This window comes from Lampetra fluviatilis, chromosome 7, assembly GCF_964198595.1.
Source record: "Lampetra fluviatilis chromosome 7, kcLamFluv1.1, whole genome shotgun sequence".
Lineage (NCBI taxonomy): Eukaryota > Metazoa > Chordata > Hyperoartia > Petromyzontiformes > Petromyzontidae > Lampetra > Lampetra fluviatilis.
Window position 1 is genome coordinate 3,419,676 of NC_136281.1, and position 15,643 is coordinate 3,435,318.

At 46.0% G+C, this 15,643-nt stretch overlaps 1 protein-coding gene across 1 annotated transcript in view; it reads right to left on the reverse strand.

The window, feature by feature from the left end:
* Window positions 1–14,536, reverse strand: part of LOC144933439 (protein jagged-1-like) — a 34,866-nt gene extending 20,330 nt beyond the window's left edge. Inside the window, exons 1-3 of the mRNA XM_078858186.1 lie at window positions 14,149–14,536; window positions 11,277–11,579; window positions 1,739–1,793 (exon numbers count right to left, since the gene is read on the reverse strand). Of these exons, the coding sequence (XP_078714312.1) occupies window positions 1,739–1,793; window positions 11,277–11,579; window positions 14,149–14,208 (418 nt within the window). The 5' untranslated portion in view covers window positions 14,209–14,536. The remainder of the gene's footprint in view (window positions 1–1,738; window positions 1,794–11,276; window positions 11,580–14,148) is intronic.
* Between the last annotated feature and the right edge of the window lie 1,107 nt (window positions 14,537–15,643).

Consider the following 15,643-nt stretch of genomic DNA (forward strand, 5'->3'; position numbering starts at 1 on the left):
ATTTTGGCAAATCAAATTCTACTGAAAAATCATTCGAAACAATTTTGGAAATAATTTGCACATTCCATTCGTAACGTGGTTATTTCCCAGCCTATAATACTTTTGCCTATTTTGAAACCGTGCAGAAATGCCAATGGCACGATATTCTAAATGCTAGTGTGGCATTGGGGGACGGGAGCCTTCCTTGCGTGCCAAGCGCCACAGCCACTCCCAGGCAGCACGACAGATCTCGGGGTTACCACGGAGGGAAAATTCAAACGGCAATATGGTGCCGACGTGTGTGTGCGCGCAAATATGGGTACACGGCAAGCCTACCTGCAATATCAATATTTAGTAATATAAGTGACCAAAACATTTACATTATTGAAACCTTTTCCAAAGTGCAAGGGCGCACTCCTTTTCTGGATTAAAGTTTCTACTGCTACCAAGCACATCTATTGCGATTACAAAACAATGCCAGAGTCGGAGCACTGCGACAGACCTTGACGCATCAGACCACAACATAGCCCCTCTATCAGCGCCCTTGAGAAGTAATCAGCCTTTTTAAAGCAAGGAGACTCCAAACTTGAGCACCATTGGTTCCCATCCCCCTTATTCTTCCGGCAACAGGAAAGCTATACAGCTCCGTGAGTCACCCTCGGCTTTCATTATGTTTAACAAAGACAGGGTGCATCTAAATCACAACATAGGCACGTTAGGTGGGGACACTGATGCATGGTATCCTTTGCAGCCGACTAGTCAGGTGATCTATGCCTACTTGGTACAAAGTCCAAATCTAGACAAAGTTAGAGAAGCATATAAATTCCCCGGGAAGCCCCTTGCAGCTCCTGTGCACACCACACACACACATTCCTCTTCCAAGTGGCCACTTGTTCCCATTCAGCACCCAGGTACAAGGGAAAAACTCAACAGCGGTCCACCTTACAACGTGAACCCACCACAGAACCAAGCGCAACAAGATTCGGTCTAACACACCGACATGGTGCGTGTTGAACAAACGTGATTACACACACACGACGCTCGGCATGGCAATTTGCCCCGAGTCGTTTAAAGCGTTATGAAAATCAGACTGCTCACGCTAGTTTCAGGTCGCAGAATGCCAATTTTCAGACTGCCAATTTGTTTTTATCTGGTACCAATTGCGTGCTTGTTGTATTCCACTAAAAAAAATCTAAACATTTTTAAAAGCATATTTGGCAAACTTTGTACGACCGTGCTCAAATACCCAGGGAACAAGTCTGGTGACTTCATCACGGGTAATTCTCACAGAACCAGAATCGGCATGCCTCGTAAAACATGCACCCTCATGCAATGCCAGACACCCCAGCGCACTAGACTCGGGCGTGGGCGAATCAGCATTATTATTATGAGTATATGACTAATCATGCACCATTACTTGGCAATTTCAAATACACTGTCCAACAGAACCATTTTAATTTGTAACGACTTTTTGATTGGTTGTCTCAAATAGTTAATGCACTTTCAATTTAAATAAAAGTTGTACATTCCACAACATTTTTGCCCTAAATTAAATGTTATTAATACAAACAATTCAACTTTCATTATTCTCACAAACGCTTTATTTCAGCAACCACACGTTCAATTGTCTCAGGCTTATTGGCAACACATTAGCAAATAAAACACATTGTAAAGTCCAAGCAATGGGGGAAACAAGTCACTTGGTACAAAACACGAGCACCACATGCATACACGTGTAGACTACCGTGAGGACACGTACCTCCAGCAGTGGTGTTGTCTTGATCCCACGCCTCCAAAATTAGCGTGTACGATCTCTGCAAGGGGGGCAAATTTTGGTTACCAGTAGCATTTTGAAAATCGAAACGTAACCAAACTTGCATAAGGTACATTATGACGGCGGCACTTCAAAAAGGGACTCAAAAAAAGATGTAGCTGACAGGAGGCATAAGAGCATGGGATGATCGACACTGAGAGGTAAATAGATTTAAATACCATCTCACAAAAGTTGACACGAGGCTTCCCCAGACGCACAACCTACCAAAGCTCACAACCAATATTACAAAAAAATGTATAAATTAAAATGGTGCTACATCGATGCACAGAGAAGGAAAATTTAGGGCCAAAAAGGAAACATTAATAAAACATGATTTCTCTTCATTTAGGTCGCAGTGCTCCGAGATCGACGATCCGATAGGCGTGGCCCTTTGATGAATGGCAGTGCATTTTTAAAACCAGCACGACGGCCAAGGCCCCTGGTAGGGAGGAGGCAGTGGCGGCGGGTGGTAGCAGACATGTGCCACCCTGGGAGTGTACATGCAGGTGCAAAGAAATTCAGACCTACAGGGCCCCCCCCCCCCCCAAATCAAACTCCAGACACAATTCCTTCCTCGGACAGCCATCACACGATGGGGAATTTGGCAGCAAGAACCCCCCCCCCCGCGTCCTACCCCCGTCTCCCACCCCCTTTCCCCTGCGGTGCCTGGCTTCCCGTGTTCTCTTTGAAAATCGGCCGCTTCTTGCCGTGCCCTCGTCGAGCTTGGTTCCTGGCATCGTTTTATACGTTTCCCTCGGAGAGAACAGCGAGCGCGTTAAATGTCAAAAACTAAAAAAACAAATCAATTGCGATTGGCAAACATTACTTTCATTTTGTGCACACTGTTCTAACTATTCTTTGCTTTTATAACCTGAAGCAGTGTTAATACGAGATATCACTATGCACCAGATCAGATTCAAATAGATTGCATCGAATCACCAGTATCAGAATTATTGGCGCCGTTTGTAAATTATATTCAATATACTGTTAGGTTCAAGGACAATAAAGTGAGAAAAACTTTAAGGCAGAAAGCAGATAATACATTCTTTAATCAAATAACCAAATGACCACTTGTTAAATGCCCAGGACAAGACTTGTTCCATGCCTATAAATTCGTATAACATTTTAAGTTAAGTATTTTAAAAGGTTCTCTTTAAACATTAGTGAATCTTAGACATCCGACCAAATAAACATTGGATTAAATCTTGACAAAAGCTTTGTAACTGCAGGAATTCATATTTGGGTCTTTCGGTAAAGTCACGTAAAAGAAAATAACGAAAAATAAAACTACGACGTTTCGATCGCCACACAAGCGTCCGTGATCAGGAAGATGAACGCTCGTGTTGCGATCGTTATTTTCTTTGAACCCATCTACGCGACTTTATCGAAAGACCCAAAGAATATAAACATTGGACTCTTGCCATATAACCAGCATAATGAATGTTCGCAGTGCACTCCTTTAAAATCCAAGATCAAGACACACAAATTTATTTTACCAGCATCTCAGCTACATAGGGCCCCAAGCCCCTCAACCCTCTCTGAACCCCGGCTTGAGCACAAACTCCCTCTCCCACAGGTATCCGGTGACAGCGGCAGTGCTCGGAAACCTCACACCACTATCTCCCTTTTTAGCGCTGCGACCTCAGGAGGGCTCAGCAGACGCTACCTGCGAGCAGACCACCCTTCTGTTCCATCACGTCTCTCAACACAACGGCAAGTTCATCAAAACAAGCCTCGTTAAATTGGGCAATCTCCCCGGCTAGCTTTGTGTTTCACGTCGGGAAAGATAATCTACACTCGCTAAAAAGCACACCAATTCGCACTGCCAGACAGACAGTGGTCATCCTCCCCCAAAAGGGCCGAGGGAGCTCCATTTCAAAAATTAATACACTTAAATAAACCATTGTTGAAAAACTGTCAAGTGTGGAATGCCTTCCACTTTGGTAGAGGGTACAACTAATATTTTTCGGCAAGTGCCTTTATAGCCTGCAAGCCCCGAGGGTGGCCAAATGTCACGTGTTTACTGCAGGTAAATGAAAAACAAACCTGAAAGACAAGTAAAATAATGAACCTTCCCCAGGAAGTGGCAAGAATGCACAAGACCTGCCGCCACCACTGACCCCGGGAAATTCTTTCCCAGCAGTAAAGAGCGGCGCAGTGGAGGGCCAAGCCCGAGGGTGTTTGTTGGCAGTCACAAAGCACATGGCCAAGCTTTCCGTGGATTTAGAGGATGGCCGAATTCAGACACAGGGGATCAGACACGGATCACGGACTGGGTTGATGACGGTGCCAGTCTGCCAGGCCAAAATGGGCGCAGCACCGTCCGCACAACATCGCCAATGCTGGCACACAGTTTTTAATCTTTTAATTTGCAGACACTGTGCTTACACAATGCATTAAACAGATTGAAAGTTAAACACAAGGCGCTCCTAAACGTAATACAAACTGCCACTTTCGTTATACGATACATAATTCAACAGGCAACTACTGCGCAACTAGATGGAATATATTTATCCAAATCTTTTTAGGTGTTAGTAGAATACAGCAGGGGTTAGCACATCTGCTTTGAACCTAGTGACCCGAGTTTGATTGCAGGCCATGGGCAAACGAGATGTCAACTGGTCCAGGGGTCCCCTCTTGACCAACCTGCACTAAACAGCATGGTGAAGTATGATCAACCATCTCACCCCATAACTCACATAGGGAGGTTCTTCCAATAGATTGCCAAGGGGCTGAAATTGATTTAATTGTTACATGAACTAGCAGCCCACACACAACCTTTGGATGTGACCGTCCATCCCTAATACCTACAAGAAACTTGTTTTTTTCAAACATAGTAAAATAACCATTTACAGCAAGGTGTCAATCGACTGCTGGATGAAGGGACTCATCCTACCGCATGAGTGATGGGATGTTGAACGAGCAGTAGTAACGCCGTGGGATACCGGTAACATCACCACCGAGTACAGGTGCTTGGGAGCGCAGCACCCAGCCAGACAATCGACCCAGGTAATCCAGCCAGAAAACTTGAGGAAAAAGTACAATATGGATTTTGTGTATGCGATTGGACCGGTGGCTCAGCAGTTTGCGCACGGCGATTCCCAGCTATATTTAACTTCAGTGACAGTTTTTGTTTCACAGGTTGTACCCCCCCCCCTTCACCAAGTCACACTAATCAGCATCGTGAAGTATGGTCAAACGACTCCCTAACCCCCCTCCATGGCAGGGCAAAGGGCTTCATCCATCAGTTGCTTAATAAAGGACTATCAAAGGTCACATTCACAATGCATTTCCGTGTAAAAATAAAGTGCAAAGAAAATTACGAAAAAAAATATGAACAGCTGTGCTTTATTGCAACGTAGGAAATCATAAATGGAGTTGTAAATCATGCCCAATGAGGTTTACTTTTTCCCACGCTTCCATGCCTGAGCCGTGCCCGCGTGCCTGTTCGGGCAAGCCACAACAGGTCTGCCCCCTTCTGCAGCCGGCACGGCACCACCTCCAGCCGAGCCTCCACCAGGCGCAGACGCCCTGCCAGGAAATCACGCCAGTTGACCTCACACCCTGCTCCCCCCACCCCCCCGATAAACTTAATCTCGAGACGGGACAGATGTGGCCAAAACGCACAAGGGGGTTAGAGTTTAGCGGTCAGTCTAAGGTGTAGCATATTCCCCCACCCCCCCACTGCTCCTCCATCTCCACCCCCATGGTGCAAGGGCACGCTGGGCAACGAGCCTCATTTGTCAACTCGAAACGAGGGGCCTCTGTTTATGTTAGCAACAGCTGTAGAGCCTGTCTGCCAGAGGAATCCAGCAAATCTATTAAATTGGCTTCGCAGGGCACCAATCTAAAAAACTTTAGCAGGCCGTGCAGTAGGAAGTGTGCCAAGAACTTCGGCAATCCAATCAATCTTCAAAGCCACAAATAGAACCTGGTGAAGAGCAAGACGTTATTACGTCCAATCATACAACCAAGTTCTTTTTTTTCCCAAGTGAGCAGACACCATTTCGAATATGAACATGTTTTAAATAAAAAAATAATTAGTGCAATACCAACAATCTCCGTGCCATTAAATGATGTGTTTTACAAAGCAATTGTCACCATCACCCACGTTCTATACATTGCTAAAATGAAGTTATACCCACAACCATTAATATCCCCCATGGTCCTGCAATGTCAATTCATGTAATTGCTCACGCAGAAGCGAATCTTGTTGCTCCAGCTTTGCGGTCGCAGTACCAAGGGGAGTGTTCTTTTTGGCTGCCATTCCATTACCAGTCTTGTCGATCATGTCCATCTGCCATCCTTGATATCAGCTCGTGCACACAGGTCCTAGGATGGATCATTATATAAAATCGGAGGATCACAAGAGATGGTAGCAGACTGGGGAGGCCTTCATCCATCATTGTACTGACTGCGCCTGAAGATACTTGTGTTTTATAGTTGTGCCCCTCTAACAAATTTCTTTGCAGCGAAAATTATTGTACAATAGTAGTGTTGCTCATGTGTATCTTTAGCACCACTTTGCAGACCTTTCTCAAGTTGTTTCATCATTTCCTGTAATTCATTACAATCTGCTATTATAATGACTATATAGTCAAATCCAAGTTGGTTAATCCTTCACCATGTCTGCACCTCTCGAATCCAATTAAAAATCTCTCATTCTCGTGTGTTGCAGGGGAACCAGCCTTCAAGATTGAGCATATGTGTATGTTGTTTCTTCATGTAAATCACGTGTTATTCCTTGAAATAATCGCAAAAAGAGTTAAATGCACTGGCACTCCCCGTGCGAGTACTTCTGCAATATGCATAAATTAAGCACAAATTCACCAAATGCAGACTCGTTCATTTCCCTGGCCAAATTAATTTGAGAGTCAAAGAATGTGAACATTGGGTTTTCATCAACATCAAGGGGCGTGGCATGAGTGTGGGAAGAAATTCGAAATAAAAAAAATTTACACAAAAGGCAGACGCACATGCCCGGGCATGCCCCAACTTCAAAATCAATGGAAAGGGGGGGGTGTAGATTTTGACAAACCATTGCAAAGAAATGCATATCAGCTGCACAACCATCAGCATACTGCCACTCTTCAACGGCCACATTCCTGCACAAGCAGGCCAGCCGTCGGGAGGTGCTACGAAAAACTGTCAACGGCACGTCAAACACTACCACCACCACCACCACGGTGCTGCTATCAGGAAAAACACCTCTTCAACGAGCCGCTTCTTTATTTAAACAGTTCCTTGCAAGGACCACCACCTGCAATGGTTGGAATCTGTAAGCGTCTACAAGGATATGGTATGGCATTGCTATTTATAAATGACAGGCATGAACAATTATCAACTTATTTTTTTAAAACCCACTGGGCACATGTGAATGTGTGTGTAAAATGTAGGACACTCAAGACATGCAGTCAAGATGTCAACCAATGCCCTCATTAGACACTGTTCACATGTTCCCAGGGCCAAACACAAAGTCAAACTTTGATTTCAAAATCCAACTGTCTCGCTTGGCGGAATTTGGCGATGCACCTTCAGTTCCCATTGTGCAGAGATCATAAAGAGCTCAAGGGAATGGATTAGGCCTCAAGCCTGGCCCCCTTTGTCACAGCAGCACAATGAGGTCACAGCAAGGTCCGCCAGGCCTCATTCTAAAGTCATGCATGTAACAAAATAAAATGTTGCAGTGTCATTTCCTTTCCGCCAAATCCCTTTTAACAATGTGTCTTTTCACCAGCCAGTGCTCTTCTGAACAGGAAAGCCATTATCATCCCTGTGGCAAGTAAAACACCTCTGCAAATTGCCTCACACCTATCCTATAAAGTAGCACTGTGCCATAAATGGCATCGCTGTGCACACCTTCACACAAAGCCGTTGAATTGTAGGATATCATTAAGGAGATCAACAAACAGCAGATACCCGAGTAAATTAGGCTGGCAACAAAGTGTCAGGGGGCACACCTGTTGCTGGATGTGTGGGACTGCAGACATTTACAGCACCTAGGCAAAGAGAGGGAACAATGCCACCCGTAACCCCCCCTAGCCCTTAAAAAATTAACCCAGGGGAGCTCACCGGAATGTTGTCGAGTGTCCCCTACATGCTAGGGAACGCTACCCTATATTCAGTGCAAGGCCTGGCCTACAAGTTAAGACAATCTGAATATTTATTTATATACTGGATGAATCCGATTAGCTATAAAGCTCTTTCACAGGATGTCCAATAGGAGCAGGTCATAACATTACAGAAAAACACAGGTAGTGTTAATCCACTGCTGAACGAGGACGTCCCCATACTGTGTGGGTCCATAATGGTTACTTTACCACACGTCAATGCAGATCACAGGGGGGGGGGGGGGGGAAGTCAGAAGGTGGTTAAATATAGGAGTTCATTGGCTTTTGATGCCAATTACATATCACCATTGACTATCACAACCAGTTTTGCATGGCGATCGCCCATTCAAATACTATCAAGGTTCAATCCCGGCTTGGCTGCCAGGATCTAATAAAATTGGCGCATTAAAGGGAATTGGTCACAGGCCAGCCATTAAGAAGCTTTGCTTTATTGCCAAAGGCCAAAGTTTGTACTCTCAAAAATAAAAGCTTTTCAAAGCATACACTATAACAGGTGCATTTACAGGTGTTTTTTATGCACAAGAATAAACATTTCCCCAAAAATGTTCCTGCATATAATTTTTCAAAACTCATAATAAATGTCATAATTTTAATTCCACTTCCAGTCCGTTTACAAATAGCAACCACTGAATCTTCATTGAAAAAAAAAAACTGGCATATTCAACTTTAAAGCATTTTGGTGCCATCCATTAGTCTTACGTAGCTTTTGCTCAAGCAAAGTTGCAGGTGAACTGGAGGTAAAGGGAGAGTAATCTGCACCTTCATGAGCAGCAATCTTTAATTAGCTTGCATGCTGGGCGAGCTACAAGAGGATCACCACATGCAGCCACATTCCCCACCACGCGCCTCCGCACGCAATCGGTCTTCAAAATCACCGGCCGCAAGTAAAAATGTATTACACAAAACAAGTGTCTTAGGGTTCAGACTCATCTTTGGTGGCTCAACTGGTTGCCAGTCAGGGCCACTATTCGACGAATGATAATACGAGTTTTCAAAATTCTGGTGACGGTAGCAAATGGGTAACACGAATCCCTAACATACGAGTAAAAGGCATGACACACGTGCGTATGTGTTATAACACAATCCGACCTTTAGATATCCCCATTGATGAATTGACACCTCGTTGTGCTAATTATTTTCTAACTTCCGTCAACTTCAGTTCCTTCACTCACTCATTTAAACGCTTCACAAATCACTGGAACTAGATTCCCTTCCTCTCCAGCGTCAAAAGATTAAAAACCCAACACAAAAAGCCGGAAAGGAAGAGCAAAAATGTTAGGTCCGAGGTCACAAAGCTGAATGGCCACCTTTAAAAACGGCGTTGGCTTATCCCCATGAACAGCAAAGCAAACAGCTGTTCCCGCCCCGACGCAGGCAGGTGCTGCCCACAGTGGCAAGGCGCGACATAAAGCGGCAAAACACGGTGGCCCAAACACCAGGGCTTTACCCAGACTAATAAATCATAATAATTCCATTTATATAGCGTTTTTCATCAAGGATCTCAACTCGCTGTACAGGACAGCAACAGCAGACTCGGCATAAAAATAATGATTATAAATTTTAAGAATCAATTTACTACGACACGACCACGTAAACTTCGCCGATCAAATTCCATGTACCCATGCCTAATGCGACACAAACGAGATTGTGTTTCTTTATATATACTGCCACTGCCCGCGTATTTGCGTGTGGCATTGTCAGCACACACGAATCTGGATGCGGGTGATGTCATTACGCAGAGGTGCGCAGTGACATCACCGCCATGCACTTGCCAGCCTGCGTGTCAGCCAGCCAAACTTTGTTTCATAACTGTAAACAAGAATAGTCTTCAAATCTGCGACTTGGCACAATAAATCACACGCACACAATGGCTTACATTGTCACACTGGTCTTAATTCGCCATTAACCATAATAGACAACAGGGCACAGCAGGAATTAAACAAAGCTGGCCAAGGGATAGAAGTGGGTATGACCACCACCAAATCACACAGATTCTCATCATATGCACAAACTCATTAAGGGACACGGGGGACGGACTTCACCTAACTCCATCCCTGGACGGGAGACACGAGAATGAGCTGCCCATTCACGTAGGGAATTAGAAGGGCTTATTCAATGGTTCCGCCATCCACGTCTATTATATACTCTACTCACCCCCCTCTAGCCTTTTCGCAGGGTTTCACATTTGCCATTCAGAGCGGGCACTGGGAGGTGCCTCACTGCTCCACGCTTTGCGCAACCGGCTCAAACTCACTGCGCTCATTGGTGTAATTGTTTCGCAAGTGTGCTCAATGCTCTGTAATTGGAGCGTGATTAAGTGTATAATTGGCGCACGATTAAGCACCACATCAATACAGTCCTTGCATGTACAATGACACTAGCCAAGCCACCACCTTGCCAAGCTCAAAGGAGAGCGACGAGGAGGGTTTGGGTTGACAGACGGTGGGGGCACTGGGGCCAAGGAGACACTGTGGGTCAGAGCGTCACGGTGACCCCACGAATGGCGTGCCCATTCACTGGCACAGGGTCGACATGACCATGTTGGGAACAGCTACACAACACCTTCATACTAATGCAAATTACTACAGTAACACACAAATGCTTAACGACACGTCCACGCCCACACGGTGGTGAAATGCACCACACGGTATAATTACACATACAATAAATGCTGTCTATAAAACACGCAGTACATGACAGGAGCTATGCACATCTAAATCTAGATTGAAAACTCATTTCTTTAGAACGTGTTTTGCATTTAGTTTGTCGTCCTTCAACCGCAACTACGATTAGCAACGGTTGGCTACGTACGATGCAAAAGTACAACACCCATACAATGCACAGTACACAGACGTACTCCCCTACAATATGAAAACTGTACAAATACTGCTTAATCAACAGGTAATCTTGTGCATCACTCCACACCCAATTAGCCCAGGGTTCCATCCACACCGTGGCCAAGCTCCACTAAATGCATTATACACTACTTGCAGTAATTCTCCATGTCGGTCAATTAATTCAAGAAAAAAAAGGGGCACTGGAAAGATGGACACGCGGTGAACTGTAGCTTCCATACACACAAGTCCCACCCCCCCTCCACCCCCCCAAGAACCTCAAAACATGTGACCACGAGACTGAGTGCGAGATCTGGACCCTAGGTGCCCAGGGAGACTTAAAGACCTTGCAACCCCCAAGACACTGGTACACCCAGAATCCGAGACCAAAGGATCTTCCAAGACCTTAGAACTCCAGTACAGTTACACCAGGGATCACAAGCCTGTGCACTGGGATACTACAATACCAAACTGAACAACAGCAGCAACAACCGCAACAACTGACCCCCAGCCACTCACCGGCCATGCGAAGTGGAAGGGCACGGTAATGCGGCCACTGGTCCCATACTGCTGCGGGGTCAGGCGGAAAGAGTTTCCACCGAGGACGCGGCTGGAGCCCGAGCCGAAGGTGCAGGGCCCGTCCCCCGAGGCGCGCGTCTTATACTCCTTGAGGCACACGCGGGCGTAGGTGTCACACTCGTCCCGGTCACAGCGGCCATCGGGGGCCCTCTCGCCGTCGCAGCACGTGCCGCGCGCCGTCTCGCCTTGCGCGTTTTGCACGGAGGTCACCTGCAGCTCGAAGTAGCCGGAGCCACGGCACACCTGGGGTGGAGAGGAGTGGCATAGGGAAGGCAGAAAGTTTGAGCAAGTGTCAATCTGGGTTTATTTACACGGTCGCCGAGCAGAGGTGCCCCTCCTTAAGGGTCAAGCGACCATCAGCAAAACAGCAACATAATCAGAGTTGTGATGAGGAGACGAGTCGTTTCTTGAATTGAGCAAGGTTGTACAGAGCTGGAGGAAAGAGACAATGATGGGAGACTATGTTTCCTTCACACAGCCACGATCGATCTATTGCTGTTGGGTGAAGCCACCCCCCCCCCAGCCATTGCCAAATCGTACACGCACATCGCAATCTCCTTTAAAAAAAATTTACGAACATTATTTTTTAGGCAGAGCTGTTGCCCCACTCAAGGCACTGCCGCGGTTTCTCGACCCGTGGGATAGGAGACTTCCGAAGATCGGCCCTCGGGGTTCTCGTGCGCAGGCTGCATGGCGTGGATATCGGTGCAGGAGGAATTGCTCCGTGTGGGCGCGGGGAAATGTCACCCACCCCACATTGCGGCAACAAAAAAAGAAAACCCTCTACAATACTTGTGCGCGCAGCACGAAACCAAAATGCCTTATTAAAACAAGCACTTACATCATGGGACCTCCTTTGGCAGTACCAAAATATAAGCATAGGTTTTGCCCCTTTTTTCTGGCAACAAAACAGGTGTTGAGATGTTAAAACACCAAACTGAAAACCTTTTACAAGGAATGTCTGCATGAACTACAATGCTTGTGGTCAGAATGCAAACAAAAAAGATACTCTGATAATATATACACATTGCATTCTCTGGTCTAACATCGTTGAGACTAAAGAAAGCCGTCTCTGGTGTGGACCAATCAGTTTCATAGACATTGCATATATTAAAGTATGTTTCATATTCTCAGGTTTTTTTCGGTAAAGTCACGTAAGTAAAAACATTAAAATTAATGAAAGTAAAATAAAACAAAATAAAATAAAATTCACGACGTTTCGGAGGCAACACAAGTCTCCGTCATCAGGTGGGACCGTCACAGCCGAATTAGCTGCATCAAGGTTTTTACTTGCGTGACTTTACCGAAAAAACCTGAGAATATGAATCATTGCAGTCACGAAAGCTTCAAATCTAGAATTAAAGTATGTTTGTTTGCATTGTGACCACAAGTATTGTGGTTAATGCAGACACGATTCCTTGTAAAAGGTTTCAGTTTGTCGTTTTAACATCTCAACACCCGTTTCGTTGCCAGAAAAAGGGGGAAACCTATTTCATTAAAAACACTGTCGACTTTTAAAGGAGGCGTCGTGGTACATGGGGTCTCGAGTGACTTTAGCAACCTGGATTCGGGAACCACTGGGGTAGGAGGTTAGAGCGTTGGTGGGGAGAGGGCCGAGATGGATGTAATCGGTGTGGGTTAAATTATAAACAAGTCAACCCTCGGAGACCCGCACGGATTGGGGAGAGGGGGGGGGGTGTGGACGAGGCTCTCATCCAGCAGTGGATTGACACATAGACTGTGCACATCTCATATTCATCTACCCGTACTCTGGATTACACAACGATGAGTCTGAAAGTAAGGCGCAAACGCTGCCACCACGCCTGTGCCGCGATATCAATAAAAAAAATTCCACCACAAATCTATTCTCGCACCGGATTATAAGACGCAGCCACCACCACTAACGTGTATAATGAAATATCGCCGTGTAGGGGTGGAAAAGCACCACTTACACACGTTTGTTACGACACTGTGTCCCATCACTGCAACGACAGTCACAGCACACACACACACACGTGTATACCTACACACGCACGTGTCTCAGCACTGTAACAACACACGTGTCGGTGTACAGTAACGGGGAGCACGGAGTAAATGTGCGATCGCCACCACGCTACGCTACTTACTGCCCCTTTGCAACCAAAAGTCGTATGGTTATTAAAACGGTTCAACAACTATTGGTGGTGTGGGGAGGTGGAACAACTTGATTCGCATGATGGACAGAACAACATCTGTACCTGTTGTTATCGTTACTTTGAAAACTTTGTTTTTAAAAACTTAACGCCATTTTCCCCTACAAAACAAGGTCGCGTGTTTTTTGTTGGCAACTTATAATGCGTTCGACACGCGTGCAATGTGCACTCGCAAAAAACTCGCACAAGCGTCATTACACTCGACACACACACAACTATCTCCATAACCCCGCGTAAAAATAAAAACCAAGGCCACCACCACACGGCTCGCACCCATCAGCAGCTAGGCAACTCGTGGGCACCACGCTTCGTTAACGACTCGTGTTGCGAATGCTCCACAAGATCTCCGATGTTATTTTTTTAAATGTGTATTTACCAAAACAACAATAACAACAAAAGCCACGTCTTAAGCCATCGGTGGGTGCTTCCCACTAAACGAGTGGACGCTATTCAAATCCGAAATAGAAAAGTCGGTGGCAAAGAAACACGTGCGCGCAATACAGCCAAGTCGACGTGTGTGTGTGTAGCTATACAATACAAGCGTGGTGGTGAGCGAGGTGTCTAACGAGACGTGTGTAGCAGCAGCAGCAATAGCAGCCCGCGTTTCATTCGGCACGAACCCGGCACAACTGAGCGAGTAGCAGGAGAAGGAAGATCCCTGCAGGGAGCAGGGCACCCATGCTGCTGCTGATGCTGCTGTCCCGACGCGTCGGTCTCTACTCCTCGTCTCTCCCTCTCTGCAGCATGCGCGGTGGGGGGTGGGGGTCCCCTCTCTCTGCCACCAACCCCTGTCCGTCTGCCTCCACACGGGTGATGATGGAGGGGGTGGTGGGTTATCCAACCGGCAGTAGAAAGCAACACCAGCAAAGGTTGTTTGTTGGTGGTTGTTGGTGGTGGTAGTAGCCGAGTGGAAGCTTGCGGGAAGACTGAAAGAAGCTGATGTTGTTGTTGTTGATGATGGTGGTGATGTTGGTAGTGGTGGTGGTGATGCTGGCGAAGAGGATGAGATCCGTGGCTGATGCCACCGGATGGTGGTGCAGAGTGCCGTGTGTGTGTGCCGGGGGGCGCGTCTTACGTGCGGCGCTGTGACGCGCTCCATGCATAACTTATGCGGCGACCAGCGTCCTCCCATCCCAACCTCCCACGGCGATTCGATGAATTAAACAAATCAGAGATTCAAGGTAGCGATTCGATTCGACATTATCAGCAACCATGGTCAATCTACTACGACTGCTGGATGGAACTTAGAACCCCGCACCTCCATCCAAAGCTGTCGCATATCTCTCACCATGCCACGATGCAACGATTAAATCCACCCAGCCACTTGCACACAAGAGCCGAATTTGATGTTTTGCATCACGTTCTTACCATCTTGCTACTCAAGATTAAATTTAGGACTTGGCGAATATTGCGTGTTTTTTTATAGTAGAGTGCTGTGTGTAATAAATACAGTGGTGTTCATTCTTATACCCGCGATTGGAATTATGTATCGCGAGTATTGTGAATTGATATTAATCGATTCATCTTTACACCTCACATGGACCGAGGTGACTTTCGACTTTATTGACTCAAACACACAAGCAATACGATAATGGCCGTACCCAACTCGAATATTAACACCTGAATATGCATTACGTTTATTGGTTTCGATGAAGTTAATTGGATGAAATTATCAATATCCCATTGCTTGCTCTTGCATGATTTTTTTTGTTTGTTTTACGCCTCCAAAAAAATGTGTTTGCTGAATTACCTTGGGCGTTAATTAAAAATCCGAGTTCTGCACGTGTGAGTAATGTCACGGCACCGGTGATTAAAGTCCGCTTTGCAGCCGCTTATCTCAGGGGATTTACCCCCAACTGACTCAGAGGCGGAGAAGAAGAACCCGTTTGCCCCAGCCTGGAATGAAACGTGCCAGTCCTATTCCAGCAAACACGCAACATAGGGCCCAACATTGGGGCCAACGTCAATCAACGTTGGCACAACGTATGTAAATCAATCACAAAATTCCACGCGCTTGATGGAGAACGAATTTTATAATCACAAATAAACACGTGCTTTATTTTTTTCAAAAGCACAATGTTTCAGGTGGGCAGTGCAATGGAATGTTGTTGATTA